Source organism: Numenius arquata, chromosome 6 (assembly GCF_964106895.1).
Source record: "Numenius arquata chromosome 6, bNumArq3.hap1.1, whole genome shotgun sequence".
In the NCBI taxonomy this organism is placed as follows: Eukaryota; Metazoa; Chordata; class Aves; order Charadriiformes; family Scolopacidae; genus Numenius; species Numenius arquata.
In genome coordinates, this window is record NC_133581.1 from 49,414,681 (window position 1) to 49,435,062 (window position 20,382).

The window sequence follows — 20,382 nt, forward strand, 5'->3', positions numbered from 1 at the left end:
ATTAACCTAGTACCAGAGTCCCTCGTCTGTGAGCCTTGGAACGGTGCCTGAGAAAACCTAATAAGCTCAGTATTTGCAGATTATTCTTCCGGTATTTTACTGGTTGACACAGTACAGACACTGTTTCGCTACTTCAAGTATTACAAAGCACAATCCTTCATTAGCACAATCTCTGGCTTTTGTTAAGAACACTAATTCTGAAAAGATTTCACAGCATGATAGCTAAATTCACACAAGGCTTCTGTAGTGTCTGCAAATGCTGGCTATTACACAGGCACCACTGTAGCACCAGAAAGACTTGCTATCCTTTATCTCGTAATAAACCTCAAAATACTGTATCTCAAATATGTTTTCGTATGGGGTAATGAACATTCCTTCACTTACCTTCAATCATCTGAGGGAGGGGAGGGAAGAAGACAAGGAGAGCAGACTCACCGCTGAAAACACAATGCCTGGTTATGTGGGCAAATCCTATGTATTTTTTTTTTTCACTAAGATAAAATTAACTGAGATTCCTTAGTAATCCCAGACAATATAATAGCGATATATTTGTGACAAGCCTTGTCTGTTGAAATTTTCCTATATTGTTATTTACAGCTTTCTCCATTTTGGTCAAAATATATCGGTTATTTTTCATTACCATAAAAAGTAGGTTTCATCACTATTGTAAATCACCAGCAGGAATTCTTCCTTACAATCACACTACACAAGTGATGCAATAACTTCAAATACAGTACTTTATTCCTTAGTGTTTACAGCTGTTAACAAAAGTGTCTCTCTCACACTCTGAAAAAAACCCAACCTATTTTTCAATTCTTGATCCAACAAAACAATACTCAGGTAGACATTCACTAAGCGTGAATAAACACAAAAATGCTCACAAACAAATGAAAATCTTTTACTTACAACAGAATTTTTGAAAATACCTTTTTTTTTTTCCCCAAGACAAACATACAAAATTTGAGAAGTTTAACTCAATTTTTTTCATGGTATTATTGCATCTTTTGATAAATTAAAAGCATACATTCTGACAACAGAGGACAAAAAGGTATCTCTATGAAATGTGGTGGTGCTTACTTCAGTTTTCAACATTTTGGAATTTCACATTCCAGGCTTCACATTTTGGAATTATTTAAGAAAAACTGAAATGCCCAGATTAAAAAACAAAATCCCCAACCTATTTAAATTTCCATCTTTTACATGATCTGCATAAAGACAACGGAAATAGGCTAGTGAAGTAATTTAACTGTTAGAATTCCATGTGGGCACAAAGCTGGTTCACTTGATGGTTTCCTTCATTATGAACCTGTCCTGCCTGCTACAACCAGGATACGCTGCTGAGTGTACTAACACCAAGGCACAGCCACAGCTACAACAGTTCAACTAAACCAGGGCAACTTTGCATCTTAAGACTGGTGAAACCTTTCTGCACAGCTAAGCCATCTGAGTTTCCTGTCATATTTCCCTGGTGAAGCAAAATGCTTGACTGCTGTTTGGAAATTACTTGTAGCAAAAAAATAACATTGGGATGAGCAAACTGAATTTACTATTAAGGCTTTGGTTCTTAAAAACTACTCTCTCCATTCCTTTGTTGACTGACACTTCACCTCCAAGGCCAGAGGTCTCACTTGGTGTGTCATCAATTTGTGAGCTATTCCAGAGCATTAGGCAAAAATCAAGCTCAAAAGCATGAAAATCAGCACTACGCTCCCACATGACCCACGAGGGTCTCTCCATAAGGACTGCAGAGGCTTACAACACTTTTGGGCAGAAAGGAGTGTAGAAAAATTTGGCAAAATACTGCTAATAGTTGGGTGAAGTTAAGCCATTATTTCCAGAGTTCACACCCAAACGAACATGTTCAAGTAAGGAAAGCTCCTGGCCTTTTTTATTAGGCGCCTGCCGGGACCCTGAAGTACGGGCAAGGCTGTATCTCAAGCAGCATTCTCACGCAGACTATGATCAGAGAGGAAACAACGGGAGCGAAACTTCTGAAGTTTATCTGGATTAAAACTTCAAATGAAAAGGCTGGTGATGGCTAATTGATAAAATCTGACACAGGCTTTTGAAAGTGATAATAATTTGAAGGAGCTTTACATTAATGCATAAAGCTGCCTATGAAACAGGACACAACGCACATGTTCCTGAAGATAAAATAACATCTTTAAAGCATACCAAAAATGGACACCAACAGGAAATTTGTGCAGAAAGAACTCATACCTGTGGAACATAAAAGCAAAATCAAATCCTAAAGTTCAATCTGCTGCTAAGCCTACAGCTACATACTCAACTAAAGTACTTCAAGGTTTCTGTGCTATGCAATCAGACACCCCTAGATTTATCAGATGCCTCCCTGAATCTGTAGTAACCTGACCCTGATAAATACTGCCATAAGTATACATTGGGGCATCATCTTCCTGTCCCACCTCTGTACTCAGGAACGGCCTCACAGCAGGGGAGGAGATCTAAAAGATGCTGGACAGTAGAAACTGTCATTTTTAACTGACAGCTCTAAATTTAATTCTTGTCTACATGTATTTACAGAATAACTATATGAAAGCTAACTCCTTCCTCTAGAGTGACCCTGTCTGTGAAGGAGAAGGCACCTCAGTACCATATCAAGACAGAGCTTCTTTCAGGTGAGCAGAACAACTGGCTGGCAGAGTAAGAGAGAGAAGTCACTGAGGAAGGGCAACTACTGTATGAGATGTCTTATCAGCTGAGCAGTCAGCAATTCCCAAACAGAGAGCATGAGCGGTGGAGAGAAGGGGAGACAAAAAAGAAAAGAAATGGTATGTTCTTTCTCAAGAAGCTCAGCTTATTCAACCTTTATGTCTCAAGGCTGATTCAGAAGGAATATATAAATGAACTCTTACCAGACACGATGGCTGCAGACGTTTCCTGCCCAATCTGATCTTAAAATATTTTTATGAAACACCAATAAGATGGAAAACAGGTAAAATGAAAATAGATACTATCAAAACTCACCATGATTGAGTTTACGGTACACGTTCTGGCCTTAAAATAGTCTCTGATATAAAAATACAAACCAACCTTTATTAGTTTCTGTAGAGTATTAATTCAGAATGTTACTTTTATGTGAATTTCTGGAAGAGTGAGAAACCTAATACAATAATTTTGACCAAAGCCTTAAGGATTTTAACATCTGACATTAAAATTCGTTTACATGTCCCACATGAAAACTAGATAAAGAGAAAAAGCCTGAAAGCAGCATTCTATAGTCTTTTAAAAGTGTTTGCATATGGTTCTTAGGTCTATTTTGGTTTTTCTACACAGCATTTTGGAGCAGGGGAGTGGACGTGCAACATGCAATAATTAGAGAGGCCTAAACATTAAATAATATTTTTTGTTTGTTTAGAAAGGGTTTTATTCAGTTTTCTGAGGTTTCTTATTTTAAATAAAATGACATCTTAAAAAACACCATATGAGCAATACGAAAAACAAGGACTTTAATCGTCACATTTTAGTATAAAAGTTCTGTTCAGTTAACTAAAAGAATTCAATGACAACATCAGTTGGTCTAATGCAACGATTCATATGATCATACTTAATTCTAACCTAAACCCAAGTTAACGTATCTAAATTCCTGATACCAGTAAACACCACCACTATATTTTGCCAGTTACTCTGCTAATATTTACAGTATTTTAGTATCTTCGGTATCCTCCCCCTCCTCTTCCACCATATGGATCACCATAGCCACCCCTGCCACCATAACCTCCCCTGCCACCTTGGAAGCCACCTCCACCTTGGAAGCCACCTCCACCTTGGAAGCCACCTCCACCCCTTCCACCACCTCTGAATCCCCCACCTCCAAAACCACCACCACCTCCTCCTCCTCTACCCCCTCCACCTCCCCAGTTACCCCTTCCACCACCACCACCACCTCCCCAGCCACCTCTTCCACCACCGTCTTGTCTTTTTTGCCAAGGAGGCATTTCAGGAGGAGGTGGCTCAATCTCTGTTGGTCTGCCTCCGCGGTCAGGTACTCTCCCCATCAGAACCTATATGGAAAAATACATCATTTTTAGTTTTAAAAAATAGTAATAACTTGAAGGGACACAGGGTTCTTCTCCTATGGACAAAATGCTGCCTGCTCTTTACAGGAAATATTGTCCCCTCAGTGTGGAGCTTGACAGCAGAATTCCTATCTCCTGTCCTTGTAACTTGCCACAACACAACAGAACTCTGAAAGTGACCCCATTTTCTACCTGCAAAACAGAAATAACTGCAGCTAGCTAGCTTATATTACTTTTGTGAAATCTTCATGAAGAAAACTACACACATGTAAAGTATTAGTATTACAATAAGCAATATATATGAATATATAAATACATATTCATATAGAAAAGCTTCCTTACAGTGCAGCTCTTCTACTTAAATTTCAAAGTTCAAGTTCCTACCCAATCAGCTGGAAAAACCCATAAACTGGCAAACTGATGTGCAAGTCTAAAAGGAACACCAGTTTGCCTTAGATTAGAAACTACTGACGCTTGGTAGAGAGCGGGAACGGACAAAATACATAACATGCTGCAGTAACACTTTCAAGAAAAGAAAAATAAAGGGACCTTGACTTTGATGGGTATTACTCAGTGTAGAAAAAGGGACACTGTACTGGACAAAGTTACACAAAACATTAAGTTGAATAACAAAGAGGTATCCAAGTAGGTCTTCTGTTGTTATTTTCGTATTTCCTAAAATCCCAGTGTGATGAATGTTAACATACTCTGGTCAGTCCCTGGCACTCAAATAAAGTCCTCTCAAGACAAAAAAAAAAAAACAAAAAACCAAAACTTTCTCTGAGATCCTACAATAACTAGGAAATTTCAGAATATTTGGGATCAAAACATATTAAAAGGTATCTAAATGAAGCACAAAACTCTAGAAAAATCTGTAAATAAAGGATTAATAAAAACAGGCTTAGTCACCATTTGAATGGTGAAACTAGTGTCATTACTCACAAGCTTCAGTTCTTTTCATACACAAGAAAGCAGTACAATGTTGATTTATTAGCGTAGCCAAACCAAGTAATTTTACTTTGCAGCAAAATGACACGTCCACAGAAACTTTTGTGGTTTATAATATACTGATAAACTTAAGATGCTGGTTTATGAACTGAACAACATAATCCTGGCAACAGGCAGCCCAGAAACTGATAGCAGAAACACTTACATGTACCCTTAACTTGAGGTGTGCAGTTCCACTGAACTCAAGATGTCACACATCTACACTACTGTTTCACCCTGTTGCATGACTGACTGTGTAATAAGATAAAAAAGAAGTTGCTGCAATGTTTACTGGAATGCTGCAAACTTTCCTTTCTTAAAGCACCAAGTACCTTGCAAAAAGAAATGAAAGTATTAAGCAAAAAGTATAATTCCAGAATTACTTTTGATAGGTCTGTAAACTCCCATGTCTTTTTACCACATCCCAGAAAGAAAAAGTTTACCTTGTTGATTGCACAGACTGTATTTTCCCGTGTTGATCCACTACTTGTTCTTATGATCTTTGATAAATCTTCTCGAGCAGCAAGAAGGTGAGCTAATGTAATAGTTGACTTTGGAGATAATGCATAGCGCTTGGGCTGATAGATTCGTGCTATGTCATCTGTTTTTACCTAAATGATAAAATCAAACACAACTTACTTGCTAGGCATAAAACACAAACACACTTACTGTAAAACACAATGTCTGAAAATCTAGGTTATCTTACTAAATATAGTGCCAGTTGTTACCAATTCTCTTCATACTGATGGAGTTATTGTACGAAAAAGTGTTGCTGATTATATTTAATTGATACTAAAACTTAGCACCGGTACAAAATAAACCCTCCTATCCACTAGCATCAAACAGATTCTTTTATGTTTTCCAATGTATCTAAAGACTAAAATTTAGGAGTCCACTCTCAAGAGCTTTATGTAGCCATATTTAACAGACCACTTCTACATGACGAAAACAGGGCAGCTTCAAAGTAAGGTCAAATTGTGGAAAAAAAAAAAAAAAAAAAAATGTATCAATGCAGGAAAACACTTCTGCAAGCCATGAAAAATTGAGACCGAGAAGGGGAGAAAATAAGATTTTTATTTGTTTGACAAAAAAGAAAAATAAATGCACTTTCTGGGAAAATCTAGAATTATCTTCAGAGCAAAAAAATATTCAATCTTGGATGGACCAGACAAGGGGTGCTGTTCCTTTACACGACTGTTTTGCAAGGTAACTACTACACCATTTATGGATCCACTTCACTCTGCAAACTTACCCCTCCTGGGGACTGAACAAGTTGAAAAAAAAAAAAATCCACAAAAAATGCCACACCATCAAAAGCAGAGAAAGGTATCAGTACCTATTCAATGGCGGGAAAAAGAGTCAAGCTAACAAATAAATTAAAAAATGGACAACAATTTGCCTCTTGGCTTAAAAAAAAAATAATCTAAATTGTATCAATGCCAAATCATTTTCAATCCCCAAAACCTTCTTGGAGAAGTTATAAACAAATATTTCTACAAGAGAAATAAGGAAAAAAAGATTAAAAATCATAAGTAATTTTGAATTGACATGTAGCCTGGTTATTTCTGTAACTGCATACTATTTCACAGCAACAGTCTTTATAAGACATGAAAATGAATCACCTTACTACTTTATCATCACTAAAAATCTCTTTTAACTATTGTTCTATTGTGAAAGTGTATTCATCGTTTTTCACGTTGTTTGAATGGAATAATATCAAGTGACTTAAAATTTTAGTTTCTTTAAGTAAGTCATCAGTTAACATCAACTACATTTTAGAAGTATACTTTAAATTTGAAAATATATAGTTGTATTGGTAGAGCTATAAGGAAGTTATACACATAGGGACATCTCCTGCCTTCTGTGAGCTAAATTTTCTTTTGAGCTCCTTTTCCTTTCTTGCAGCATAAAAGCTTTCACAGCCCCTAGAGAAATTAAATAGTGAGCTATTCCAAAGGATGGCCATTCCAGCAGCATCCAGACTCATGTCTTCCAGTTATACTTAATGAGATTCATGAAACTGATTCTGTCTGCACTTGTTAATCACGAACTGTGACACCAGAAAGGCTTGTAACAATCCACACTTTCAGTAAGTTTTCGAAGTTTTAAGACTTATCCATCTTAAGCTTTCTACACAAACCTTTGGAAGGGAAGTTGATTTTGCATCTCATGAGCAAAAACTTCTGCCTCCAGCTTCCCACATGTACATTCATTGAATTACAAACTTTTTGTACCTTATCTCCCTACTCTTTTGGATAGAAACAACATATATTTCTAGCTCAGACATATCAGATTGGTTAAATCATGATTATTTTTTCATATACAGAGTGCTAGGAAATAGTTCAAATGATCACAATTAAAATGGTACCAGCAGAGAAAATCCAGGAGTGGCTTGGAATTTTTAGCCACTTGAAAGATTACAAGTAATTGTGTGCTTTTCTCATACAAGCTGCTATTCACATACCCCATTCAACAGATCGTCTGTTTATTCAGTAGCTTTGAATCCAAGACAAGTAGCAGTCACTTTAATCTCACTGTTTTATGGGCAGTCACTCTTTGCACCCCATCTATCTAGTTAAGGCACAGACTTTGCCTTCCTCTTGCATCTGCATGAGAAATGCTGAGGTTCCTTCCTTGTTTACTTGATTGAGGGGGTGGATACAGGAAAGAAAAACGGGAGATGTAACCTTACTAAAGTGAGAAACCCCAGATGACACTAGGATTTATAATTGTGAAGATATAAACAGTCACAAAGGATGGACTGTGCCATCTGATCAAATACTTCCCCTTCCTCAGTATCTCGGACTTGGATGTTACATCCCGAGAGGAGAAACTGGTTGAAAAGAAGGCAACAGTAACAGAAGTGGATTTACATGGTATGTATATTCAGTAGGAAGACCTGGGGAATTGTAGCAGACTCCCACCTACAGGAAGCAAAAAATACAGCAAGCTTACCTTTGCTCTATCAGACCAGCCAAAAGACTGTACTGTCACATCCAGCCTCTTCATTAACATACGTCGGCGACACTCATACTCACTGCGAAGAGCATCATTGATTTTTTCCAATCTTTCCTGCAGCGTTACAATAAAAAAATCCAAAAATTCAGATCTATTAAGTTATAGAAGTCAATTTAAAGTTAACCCCACTCAGCACCTAAAATATCTATCCCCAGGTGATCACTATAAACTACAAAAAATTAGGGATGCATCTGTGTAGTGCTACAGTAGTATGTATATACAAAATATTTTGCAAGTTAATCAGTGGATGAATCAACACAAAGTCTGTTTTACAACATTAATTCTGGAAGTACGTGATTAGCATCGTTAATATTTAACAACCGAATTTTAGTATTAATACTTAGCAATAGAACAGTGACTGTAAAATGGACAAAGTTAGATGAAGCCATATGCATTAATTTTCACCATCCTGTTAAATACAGAAAAGAAATTGAGAGACTTTTTTTACCACTTGGTCAGAATTCAGAGGTTGTGTTAGCAGTGATTTCCCCACATGGTTATTCTGAACTTTTGAGAGAACGTCCTTTATCTGAAACGAAACACATACTTCACCTCAGAACACAAATGATATTTACATTAATTTTGGCATAATTTGCTGCAATCACAATTTGCTACTCATAAGATCAAACGTAGCACGTTTGTTTTAGCAGATTCATAAAACCAAATATGCATCTTCTGGCTTATCATCCATTACAAAAAGAAGATTTCCTGAATACTTTCACTACATGACCAACCTCTATACAAAAATATTTTATGGCACACCACTTCCCCTCCCAATTATAACAGAACAACATCTATATGGCAAATTTGTCAAGTGCATATAGGCAGTAGGACTAGATATTTCACTCATTTTACTTATTACTAAGTGTTGTAACTACAATTGTTGTAACAACTGGAAGCTAGTTCTGTTGCCAAATGCAGACTTGGCTACAAAAGTCTGGTGATGAGTGAAAGGCAGGAGATATGATAGATTTGCTGTCATTCTCTCTCACTAATTTTCTTCTAATCCTACAATTGGTTCCATTGAACATTACGTGTAAGACTCCTGCAGTCGCTCCAAATCAGCCTTGATTGCAATTCTTCCATTAGTTTTTGCCCTTCATAACCAGGGATGAAGTACGCTCTCTCTTTCTGCCTTCCAAACTCCACTGCATTCTCCTCTCTCTTTACAAGGAACCTCTACCTTCTCTTCTTGAAGAAAATTCCTTTGCTGCAGCTCCTCAGAAACCATTACCATCAATGCCCACAACATCGTATATAACCTCGGCCAACTGATTTTTCCGCTGGAGCAGACTGCGTGCATATTATTGATCCTGCAAGTTCTGCACAACGTCTGATGGGGAGAAGAACTACATCTTCATTTGCTTTTGTAAATAATTATGGGGAACCAAGTAAAACTGGAGTTAATTTTCTTTTACACATCGCAAGGAAGGACTAAGGTAGTTCATGGTCTACAGTAAAAGCTGTAGCTGAGGACAGCCATTAGACGCATTTGCAAGGATTATGACTTCACATAGGCACACAGGCATTTACATTAAATTTATCATGAAGGTATAGTTCATAGCCCACTCTTCCAGTATTATCTTAGCGCATCTTGTCAGAGCTTTGCGCTCTACATATTATGGAAATATCTCCATTGATCACTATGAAAAAAAACCTCTAAGAAACAGAAATCCAGTTCTAGAGCACCTAGTTAATTGATTAAAGAAAGCTACTTGAAAAGGAATACTTGATGAATCAATTCTCATATTTCATGGTTTTAGTAATTATCCCCTTTTCTTTTTTTTTTTGCATATACCAAGGAAAGAATCTGATCTAGAATTCTGTGTGAAAACCAAAGTATAGATTTTGTTCTTTTTACATCACCTTTGGGCAGCACTGTGGCAAGTTAAAAACACAATACCCCCCCTTTAGATTTTAGAAAAAGTCTAAAATAAAAATTATTGTGCAGTGAGCAAATTATGGGAAAAGTGTTTTGACTCGAGCAGAAAAGACAGTCTGAAAAGTAGCCATCTGGTTACCGTAATATTCTCTGCTATTATACTCCATCCATACCAAAAAAGAGGTCACAATAAGGCGTGAAGTTCAGTCCCATGTACCCTATTGATCCCTACATTCCTCTTTCTCCGATAATTCTTGCTTCTTTGCAACCTTTCTTTACTTTACAAAAAGCCCTCCAGGGTTGTCTGATTTGTCTGTCTTCTAAATGTAGCCAACTTGTTTTGATTTTAGTGAAGCATGTATATGATGCCTCTCATAATCTACTTCAAAATTCAAATGTACCTAAGCACAAACTATGCTTGAATTCAAACAGATGTCTGAAGAATCAGAAACTAAAGTTAATAATCAACAATATAATAAGATCAGCGTGACAGAAAGAGATGAAGAAATCAGTAATTAGTATAGAAGGAGGAATAAAGAACAGATGAATTAAAAATTCTGTTAAGCAAGAGGTGTCCATCCATATACCATCAAGGTCAGAAATACAACCTCAAAGGTTCTAGTGAGCTGAAAGGAAAAGAGTCTATAAAAATGAGATTGGCTGTGGAAAAAAAAACAACACAACAAAACCAAAACAAATCCTCAATGTAATTTATAGCTACAGACTGAAAGAAAATGTGGCAATCAGTGATGCTGAATATTACCTAGAGATTAAAACTATTGCAAGTTTGCAGCTGCAAGTGCAGTTAAGAGATAAATACAACACTGGACTCCACGTATAAAAGCCATTCATTCTGCCATGATAAGTCGATCACAATTAAAAGACCTAACCCAGCACTGCATAACTCCTGATTTCCATAGACTAAAAAATGAAAGGAAGTTTAGAGAGAACAGTTACGGAAGAGAATCAGTGAAAATCAGAACTAGAAGAAACAGGAGCACCTAAATGAAACAATCCTTTATTGACTAGGAAACTGCCCCCAGACTTCCGCAACCTCTTCTTTCCAAGTTAAAGAGAATACCTATGTAATTTTATCCAGTGACAGGTTTATTAATCAAGTAACATTTAAGGAGGAATCTTTTCACTGATGAACTGGTCTACGTTCATGTTTGTGACACACCGTGAAGTCATACCCAGAGTACTGTATCTCCACTTTACTCCCTCACTGCCACAGCAGGGGTCCGAGGGCATACCCTGCAACCACACCGGTGAAACAAGCTGAGCTGCCTCACAGCAGCACAATACATCGTCCAATCCCGATGGATGACAGGGCTATGAGCACAAGAGCTTTGACATACACCTCTCTGTGAGAATCTACACTATAACCTCCAATCCTGAACACAACAGTTGCCCTAGATTAAGAAGGATAAATCGGAATTTAAAAAAAAACCTGCCACCACAATCCAGAAAGAAGTCTGTATGTGTAAGTGGGAACAATACCAAAAGCAGTGCTTGGATAAAAGAGCAGTGAAAATATACTCGTAGAGATGTAAAACAAATCGTAACAGCCAAATCATCCTAAAGTTCTCACACACTCAGCTGTAAGAAGCAATTAGTTAAAAGCTAGATAGAGATGAATATATTTGTCTATTCAACATATTGTGTAATCAATGACCTTGGTAACATTAAGTATTCATGGGATTGCTTTGGAAGTTCACACGCCCACTAAAAATAGTTCAAAACCAAATCAGTTATTAGATTTGAGACAAAAATACTGACTTCAAAATCTGCTGTATAAAAATATACAGTTATTCTATTTTTATCAAATAAAGCATATCTTTATGTATTGAACATACCATTTCTCATCTGTTTTATAAGTCTCCTTTAAAAAAAAATCTTAGCTCACATTTCACTACCACATTTCATATATTTATTAATTATCTTTACCCTCTATCAAAATAGACCACTAATTTTTATGCTTAACACCATTTGCACAGATAAACATCACACATGCAGGCACCTCCAGGGTTTCTGAAATTTTGAAAAAAACTGACTTGGAGAGAGGTGTCATTTTATTAATTTAAGTTAAACTATCAACACTTTAAGGAAGGAACTTTGTTTTAATTAGTCATACGGTATACTTTACAATTGCAGAAAGATCACCTAAAACTTTATGCACAAAATATTTTTAACCCATCCTCACCCATCCTCTGTCTCTCTTCCATTTACCTGGAGATCATTTTAATTTCCACATTTATATGACTTCAAAGACGTTTTTGTTTGACCTTTATGCCTATGAAAAGAACAACCTCTTTCATCTTGTTCCTTGCAACTACATTGGTACTTAATGGACAGGCACCATTATGTCTGCAAAATTATTAAACACTAACAGTTAGAAGCAACACACTAACTTAAATATGAATAACTTCTAGGAAGTATTCCCAAATATTTTTAGAGATATTATTTTCATATTTCACTTAAATGTTATTTTAGCTTAGTTTTGATTTAATTTCTTTGGTAACCCCTTATAGTTTCTTTTCATTCTCTACTATTAGGGGACTACTTTTCACATATTAGAAAACAAATAATGCAGGAAAAAAAAATTATAAGTCTTTTGAATAACATTGTATTAAGAAGTCTTTCAAATAAACAGTATTAGAATGTCATTTTAGAATAGAATAGAATGGAATAGAATGGTTTTGGTTGGAAGCGACCTTAAAGATCATCTAGTTCCAACCCCTCTGCCATGGGCAGGGGCACCTCCCACTAGACCAGGTTGCTCAAAGCCCTGTCCAACCTGTCCTTCAACACCTCCAGGGACGGGGCATCCACAGCTTCTCTGGGCAACCTGGGCTAGTATCTCACCACTCTCACAGGAAAGAATCTTTTTCTAATATCTAATCTAAATCTTCCCTCTTCCAGTTTGAAGCCATTGCGCCCTGTCCTACCACTACAGACCCTGCTAAAAAGTCCCTCTCCAGCTTTCTTGTAGGCCCCCTTCAAATGCTGGAAGGCTGCTATAAGGTCTCCCCGGAGCCTTCTCTTCTCCAGGCTGAACTTTGTAATTAGGTGTGAAATTCATATTATCTTGACTGGAAAAAAGCCAGATATGAGCATGAATTACAGAGCAGAACACCAGCATAAACTTTTCTGAATCTTTCATCAATGTTCATTTAGAATTTATGGGGCTTTTGGTGCTAAATTTCAGAATGCCTCCCTGAGTTACCCTTTGTAAATATACTTTAAAAGGGAACAGCATCCTAAAAAAAGATCTAAAAATTACTATTAGTTTTCAGTGCTATTAAATAAAATAAAATGTATTTAGTGGTAGGAGGCTGTAATACTGTCAATTCATTTCTCACATTTTCTTAATGTATGTTGAAAACGACTACCCCAGTTTATTACAGGAGATGCAAATTTAAAAGGTACTTCCTATGACTGCACATTCAAAGTTTGAGCTACTATAAAACTCATAGTTTGAACGAAGAAAGCAATCCTGATCTTATACTACTCTTCCAAATAAACCGACAAATTATTAAAAACAATCAATGTTCTAATGTTCCATACCAAAATACAAAGTGTGATCTGTCCCTTTGGTAGATTGCTGCTGCACAGCCAAACTATTCTCAGAACTATTCCCACAGCTACTGACAATGCTGAAGATGCTAGACAAAGAGTGGACATGTTTAAATGCTGCAGATACATTTGCAAATTCAATAAAAATACTGGATTAGTATGTAAGTTTCTATTATAAATGATACAGTATAACACTACAAATCAACAGTGCAATTTTACACAGAACCTAACTAAATCAGAAGCAACAAAATATTTGGAAAAAGAAACTGATCATTTCCAGTGAATTTTTGTGAGAATCTAAAAAAAGGGTAACAAATGGGACTGAAAAAAATTTTTATACAGCAAATTAATTCTAATTTATGGTATCACTGTTCTAACACAGCTACATCTACAAACGTAGGTGTCCAACTCTGCACTGTATCAAAGTAACTCTGAACCTGCCCTATATTAAAGTGAGGGTTAAAGAACAAGGAAATATACAGTAGAAATTCTACAAAATCTCCTAAGAGGTAGCAGAAAAAATCCTTTGTTTGTAAGGGATGAAACATGCAAAGCACAAATAACACTATTAATTTGGATACTCAGAAGATGAACAAACTAGTTTTGCCACCCTTCTTCACACTGAAGTGAGTACAAGTGGTATAACCACTGTAGAACTGACAGACCTGAAACTATCGCAAAAAAGCCCAGGCAGTATTACTATTTAAAACAAAACAAAACACGCTTTAAAGATTTTGCTCATTTTAATTCTTATGAAAATGTAACAGTTTACATAAACTGTAACAGTAACACCCTACACACCAATTCAAGCCCGAGATCCTATCTGAAAGGAAATCTTGGACCTTACAAAAGATGAAAGAATTCTTCACAGAACGAGTGGTCGGGCATTGGAATAGGCTACCCAGAGAGGTGGTTGAGTCACCATCCCTGGATGTGTTTAAGAACCGTTTAGATGTGGTGTTGGGGGATATGGTATAGGGGAGAACTTTGTAGAGTAGGGTAGATGGTTGGACTCGATGATCCCAAGGGTCTCTTCCAACCTAGATGATTCTATGATTCTATGATACCAGGAGTCTAATGATTCAAAGAAAACTTTCTAGACTCTCTATGTGTGTATGAAGGACCAGGGCCACCAGGTCTGGTCTTGCTGTCTTGCAATTGCAGAAGCAGAGCAAGGAAGAAGGCCACTTCCCATGGCTGCAGCCCACAAACCTATGTGGATGCAACACAGCTAACACTCACAGAGAGACCAACAGCACTAGGCACATTTCAATCAGTTAGCTAAAACTCTAACATTTTAATCCTCAGAAAACAGTGCTAGAATTGTTTCTTCATCCTTTCAAGAATGTTTAATGGAAAGACTAGATATAAAGATTTTATTAGAACTAAATAGATCAATAAGCATTTTCACCATCACCTGGATGCTGCTTTGTATAAATGAATCTATTAAAGATTTTATCTTGTCACATTAAAGACATATAGATGTAAGAAAACCACACAAATAAGACGCCCTCTCTCCCAAACCTCTGAATGTTCACCTGCCCGCTGGCCGATGAGAAGGGAAGGAGGAAGAAAAAAAGCACAATCATGTAAAATTATTAAAAACTCGGCAGCAGAGGGAGATTCATTCCATGTACCAACCATAGTTCTTAAAAGGGCATCAGTCTCCCATTCTCTCCCCAAATACTACGGAGAAATAAAGATCAAAACTTTTAGCTGCCTGATAGAGAAGATTAATTCCACTCCAAGAGCCTATTTACATTCTGCAGTGAGGAAGTCAATTAAGGATCACATCAGTGAAACGAGTTAGAAATGGATGGGACACAACCGAAAGAACTATCCTGTTGTTTAAGCTTAAAGTTGGCTTATTCACTGCCTATTGGTAATTCAGACATTTTCACCCTTTTCTACAACTAGGGAAATGGCGCTAACAAATCAATACTTGCAATTAAGAAATTCATAAACTAAAAAGCAAAAATTTAAGTTTTGGATATTAAATTTAAATAGATCCCAGAAATGACGACAGGTACGTCAACGCGCAATCAGTTATTACCCAAATTCTTCTGCTTGCTTCCGCACATTTGAATGGGTAACCAGCAAACACTTCAACTCATACCTTAAAGTATGCCTCATCAGGTACGTTGCATCCTCAGGGAAATGCTGAAATACTTCACCTTGTAACTAAAACTGTTTAACTTAAACACTAAGCTGGCTTTCAGAATAAAAACTCCTTTGCACTTGTCAGATAGGGCTTCTATGGATTAGACTGTTGGGCCCTTCACTGCAAGATGAATGCTTACAGAGATAATGCTTATAGTTTAACAATAGAGAGAACACATAAAAGCCCATACCTTTTGTTCCACATTGGTTAACGAGAGAGGAATATCAGAAGATGAGGAGTTGGGCAGGCCCAGCACATCGCAAATAGCTTGCACTTCCTGATAAACTTCATTGTGCTTTTCCAAATGAGAGCCTTTAATTTTTTTGCTCTGCAGTATCTTTAACGCCTGAAGTTCTGTACTTAGAAATACTGGAGAGAAAAGTGTCATAATTGTAGATTTAGAGACACGTGTATATTTCTGCGTCCACATTCTCATATACAAACACAATATACGTATTTATAATAAGACCATGATAAAAGGGAGACTGTTTCTCAGTTCTGGCCTGGACAGGTCAGTATCAGTTTCCCATTCTTCACCTGAACTAACTCTCACCTGACTTCCTACCTTCAGTCTATGTATCGTATTTAACTGCTTAACCCACTTCTGCCACCAGGCCTCTAGTTCCTTGGCTAGTTTCGTATTATCACGCTGGTTCCTGCTGCTACTCCTTTGTTCAAGTCGAGCTTAAACCTAGACTTTGCTTCTCTCAATCCTGCTTTCAGCACCTTCAAATCACATAGCATTTTCTTTTAAGCTGCCCAGAAACCTCTCAGAAACATGGGAAGCAAGGTCTCAGTTTCAGCTGAACTGGAACTGGATCAAGAGAGGGACTGGGAGGCCGCAGTAGATTGAACCATACTTCACAAAGAAATTTTAGTTTCTACTAAAATAGTTTTCTATTTTCCACTTCCACACAAGTGAGCCGACGCGTGCTGAGCTAGGCTGCAATGATTGTACACATATATTTAAATAAAGAACTATTTAATATAAATTGTACAACAACAATAGAGCATGTATGTAAAATACTGTATTATAAATGGGAAAAATGGTTATAACTTACAGAGGAGTTTAAGACAATCTTCTTTCTCTCTTAATCTGTCCTTGATGTCTCCAGATATAAGTGATGAATACGGACAAGCCATTTCTCTCAGAAAGCCACTAATCTCAAGCTGCAAGCTCTCTATATCTTTACCACCTATGGGAATAAAGAAATGCAAAGCTAATGGCTTCTTACAGAAACATCAAACTGTAATCTAATGTTCTTAACATACACATTTAAATTGCAGGTTTCAATAGCCCAAACAAAGGTTTACCACCTTCCACCCTAGTAACATTTTCCTTCTTCTTTAAGAAGTCCTACATACAAGCAGACAAGCCTTTAATATCTACAGCAATACTGTACTCATGCTTTGAATGAGAAGGTGATGCTATAGCAGTCTTTGAAGACATGAATGCAAATGAACATCACTAGGAAGTGAACAGCTTATGTCACAAAAAAATGTATCATTGTAACTAATTTTCTGATTAACAAGTTACAGGAGTCATGAGTCCATTATTTTCAGTGGTTGGTTTTAGTTTTACTACTTTTTTGTGAAAACATAAGCAATATAAAATATCATCCAAGTTCTGCTGCCTGAGAGGAATCACATAGCGTAAACAACCAACTCACGTATCTACACACAGTGCTGAATGGAACACTGCACTGGAGCAACTAGCTGAAAATACCAGGCACTGAAACTTAAGCCATAAAAATACGATTATGTGTAAGAACCAGTCATAGGATGTATGTATGGTTTTTTAATATTTATGTAGAGATAAAAAAACCCAAACTCCACCTTTTTTTTTTTTTTTCCTTTGAAAGAATCTTCACAAGACCTTAATCTAAGAGCCACATACATGCAAATTATCAGCCTCAGTTTGGCTACCTTTCAGCTATCTGCTAAAGTTCAACACTATATTTTCACTATTAGCTGAACAATCTGCGTCTAAAATCACCGAACAAATATTAAATTGCTTTAATAAATTAACATTCATATACCATCTGCTGAAGTGATGCTTTCTTCCATATTACAAAGTGACTTTATTTGGGAACCTAACCAAACACAAAGCTCAAAAAATTCTGGTGAAGACAATCCATTTTCTGCTGCTTTGTTCAGGGCTTCCTCCTCCAACAGGGGACCTGTGTACCTTCACAGAGATAAACATTACCGATAGGAAGCAAGTAAGTAAAATAAAATATACACATTTTAGAATCATTTTACTATAAGCTGGTTAGTAACTACACTGAAAGAAATTAATCTTTGTAAGTTACTTTCATCAAGGAATAACTCAGACTTTTTTTAAACACGCTAAAAAATGAGTGGTAATTGATAAAATGATTTGTCAGAAAATAGGAGGTGGAGATTTTCACACATCACGTGTATGTGAAAACAGGAGTCTCAAGTCTCAATACATGCCAAACAGACAAGAATTCAAGTATTAAACCAAGCATTTAGTCAAACTAATTTCCTCCCAACATTATCAACTCACTGCTCTACAGTACTGGTGATAAGATAACTGAGAATTAAACTAAATTTTACACTGTTTCTGCTCTGCTGCTGCTCTGGGCAGCCCAGCCAGCGCCAGACCCAGAGGCCCCACAATTGGGCTACGCAGCCAGCCCCCCCAGTATGGCCAAACACTGCCACTTTTCATAGAATAGAATCATAGAATCACAGAACTGTCTAGGTTGGAAGGGACCCTTAAGATCATCGATTCCAACCACCAACCTAACACTGACAAAACCACCACTAAACCATGTCCCTCAGCACCACGGCTACCCATCTTTTAAATACCTCCAGGGATGGTGATTCAACCACTTCCCTGGGCAGCCTGTTTGAGAACCCTTTTGGTGCAGAAATTTCTCCTAATATCCAATCTAAACCTCCCCTGGTACAACTCGAGCCCGTTTCTCTTGTCCTATCGTTTGTTACTTGGGAGAAGAGACCGACCCCCACCTCTAAAACCTCCTTTCAGGTAGTCGTAGAGAGCAATAAAGTCTCCCCTCAGCCTCCTTCAGCTCGCTGTACCCCAAGAAACGCCCACGCGGCCGCGCTTCTTTCGTCTTCCCCCCATTACTACCGGGGCAAGCCCAAGGCCGCCGCCGTGATCCCGCTCCCCAGGCAAGGCAAGAGGCCCAGCCCCGGCTGCCACCGGGCCTCCTCCGGCACCCGCCGGAACGCGGGGCCGGTCCCTCCGCCGCCCCCACGGCGCCGCACTCCGCTCCCCTCGGCCCCCGCCTCCGGCCCGGCCTCCCGCCCGCGGCGAAGGGGCCCCTCTCCCCGCAGGGCCGTGTAGCGCGGCGGCGGGCTCCCCTCGGCCCCTCGCTCCGCCAAGGGGGAGCGGCCGCTGCTGCTCCGCGATTACCCCAAGGCCTCCAGCGCGTCCAAGATGTCGCACTCCATCTTCGGTCCGGGCGCCAGCTCCCTCATGCCGGCACCCCGGCTCCTCGCCGGCCGCCGCGCCGCTGTGCCCTCCTCAAACCGGCCCTCCGCAACCTGCGCCCGCCGCTGCGTTCCGCCGCCGCAGGCCCCGGGCACGGCGGTGGGGACCGGGCCGCTCCCGCCCCCTTTCCCGGCGACTGCTCGGAGGGGCTGCGGAGATGCCCGGTGCCACCCAGGCGCACACGGCTGAAGATGGCTCTACAGAGGGACATGGACAGGCGGGATCGATGGGCCGAGGCCAATGGTATGAGGTTCAACAAGGCCAAGTGCCGGGTCCTGCAGTTGGGTCACAACAACCCCATGCAGCAATACAGGCTTGGGGAAGAGTGGCTGGAAAGCCGCCTGGTGGAAAAAAGACCTGGGGGTGTTGGTCGACAGCTGGTTGAACATGAGCCAGCAGTGTGCCCAGGTGGCCAAGGCGGCCAACAGCACCCTGGCCTGTATCAGGAATCGTGTGGCCAGCAGGACTAGGGAAGGGATCGTCCCCCTGCACTGGGCACTGGTGAGGCCCCACCTCGAGTGCTGTGTCCTGTTCTGGGCCCCTCACTGCAAGAAGGACATTGAGGTGCTGGAGTGTGTCCAGAGAAGGGCAGTGAAGCTGGTGAGGGGTCTGGAGAACAGTCTTGTGAGAAGTGGCTGAGGGAGCTGGGGTTGTTTAGCCTGGGGAGAAGGAGGTTGAGGGGAGACCTTATAACTCTCTACAACTACCTGAAAGGAGGTTATAGTGAGGTGGGGGTCGGTCTCTTCTCCCAAGCAACAAGTGGTAGGACAGAAGGAAATGGCCTCAAGCTCCCCAAACCAGGGGACGTTTAGTTTGGGTATTAGGAAAAATTTCTTCACAGAAAGGATTGTCAGGCACTGGAACAGGCTGCCCAGGGAAGTGGTTGAATCACCATCCCTGGAGGTATTTAAGAGACAGGTAGCCATGGTACTGAGGGACATGGTTTAGTGGTGGTTTTGTCTCTTAGACTGGTGGTTGGACTTGATAATCTGAAGAGTCCCTTCCAACTTAGGCAATTCTGTGATTCTATGACCTTCTGTATAGGCTGGCCCTTGCTGTCCTCCTTTAGTGAGAAGTGTCCAATCTCTCACAGCCTTGTCTCCTGCCCCAATGGCTGTCGCTGCTGCCTTGCTTCGGATTTGTCTTCTGTTTTGAGGAGTCTAAATTCACATTTCCAAGTTTTTCTTAGTGACAGCAATGTTGAGAGAGAGATACAAGCTAGCACCAGCTTCTT

General features: G+C 39.1%; 1 protein-coding gene across 2 annotated transcripts; it reads right to left on the bottom strand.

Moving 5' to 3' along the window:
* Positions 1-715: 715 nt before the first annotated feature.
* FAM98B (family with sequence similarity 98 member B) lies at positions 716-19,174 on the bottom strand. 2 transcript variants are annotated; one of them, XM_074149318.1, is made up of 8 exons: positions 19,071-19,174; positions 17,704-17,852; positions 16,726-16,860; positions 15,855-16,033; positions 8,494-8,574; positions 7,983-8,099; positions 5,471-5,638; positions 716-4,025 (listed from the first exon to the last, which is right to left on the bottom strand). In XM_074149318.1, the coding sequence occupies exons 1-8, from the start codon at positions 19,133-19,135 to the stop codon at positions 3,669-3,671; spliced, it is 1,251 nt and encodes a 416-aa protein (XP_074005419.1). In that variant the 5' UTR covers positions 19,136-19,174; the 3' UTR covers positions 716-3,668. The 2 variants fall into 2 exon arrangements, with proteins under 2 accessions (XP_074005419.1, XP_074005420.1); XM_074149319.1 differs by having other exon boundaries at positions 725-4,025; positions 16,726-16,851; positions 19,071-19,135.
* Positions 19,175-20,382: the final 1,208 nt, after the last annotated feature.

What these genes read in the sequence shown, in the direction of transcription:
- FAM98B (XM_074149318.1), bottom strand. Translation starts at nt 19,135, where the DNA reads ATGAGGGAGCTGGCGCCCGGACCGAAGATGGAGTGCGACATCTTGGAC. An exon ending in AAGCATCACTTCAGCAGATG is followed by an intron (nt 16,861 to 17,703) that starts GTATATGAATGT and finishes TTATTCCCATAG; the next exon opens with GTGGTAAAGATATAGAGAGC. An exon ending in AGATTGTCTTAAACTCCTCT is followed by an intron (nt 16,034 to 16,725) that starts GTAAGTTATAAC and finishes TTTTCTCTCCAG; the next exon opens with TATTTCTAAGTACAGAACTT.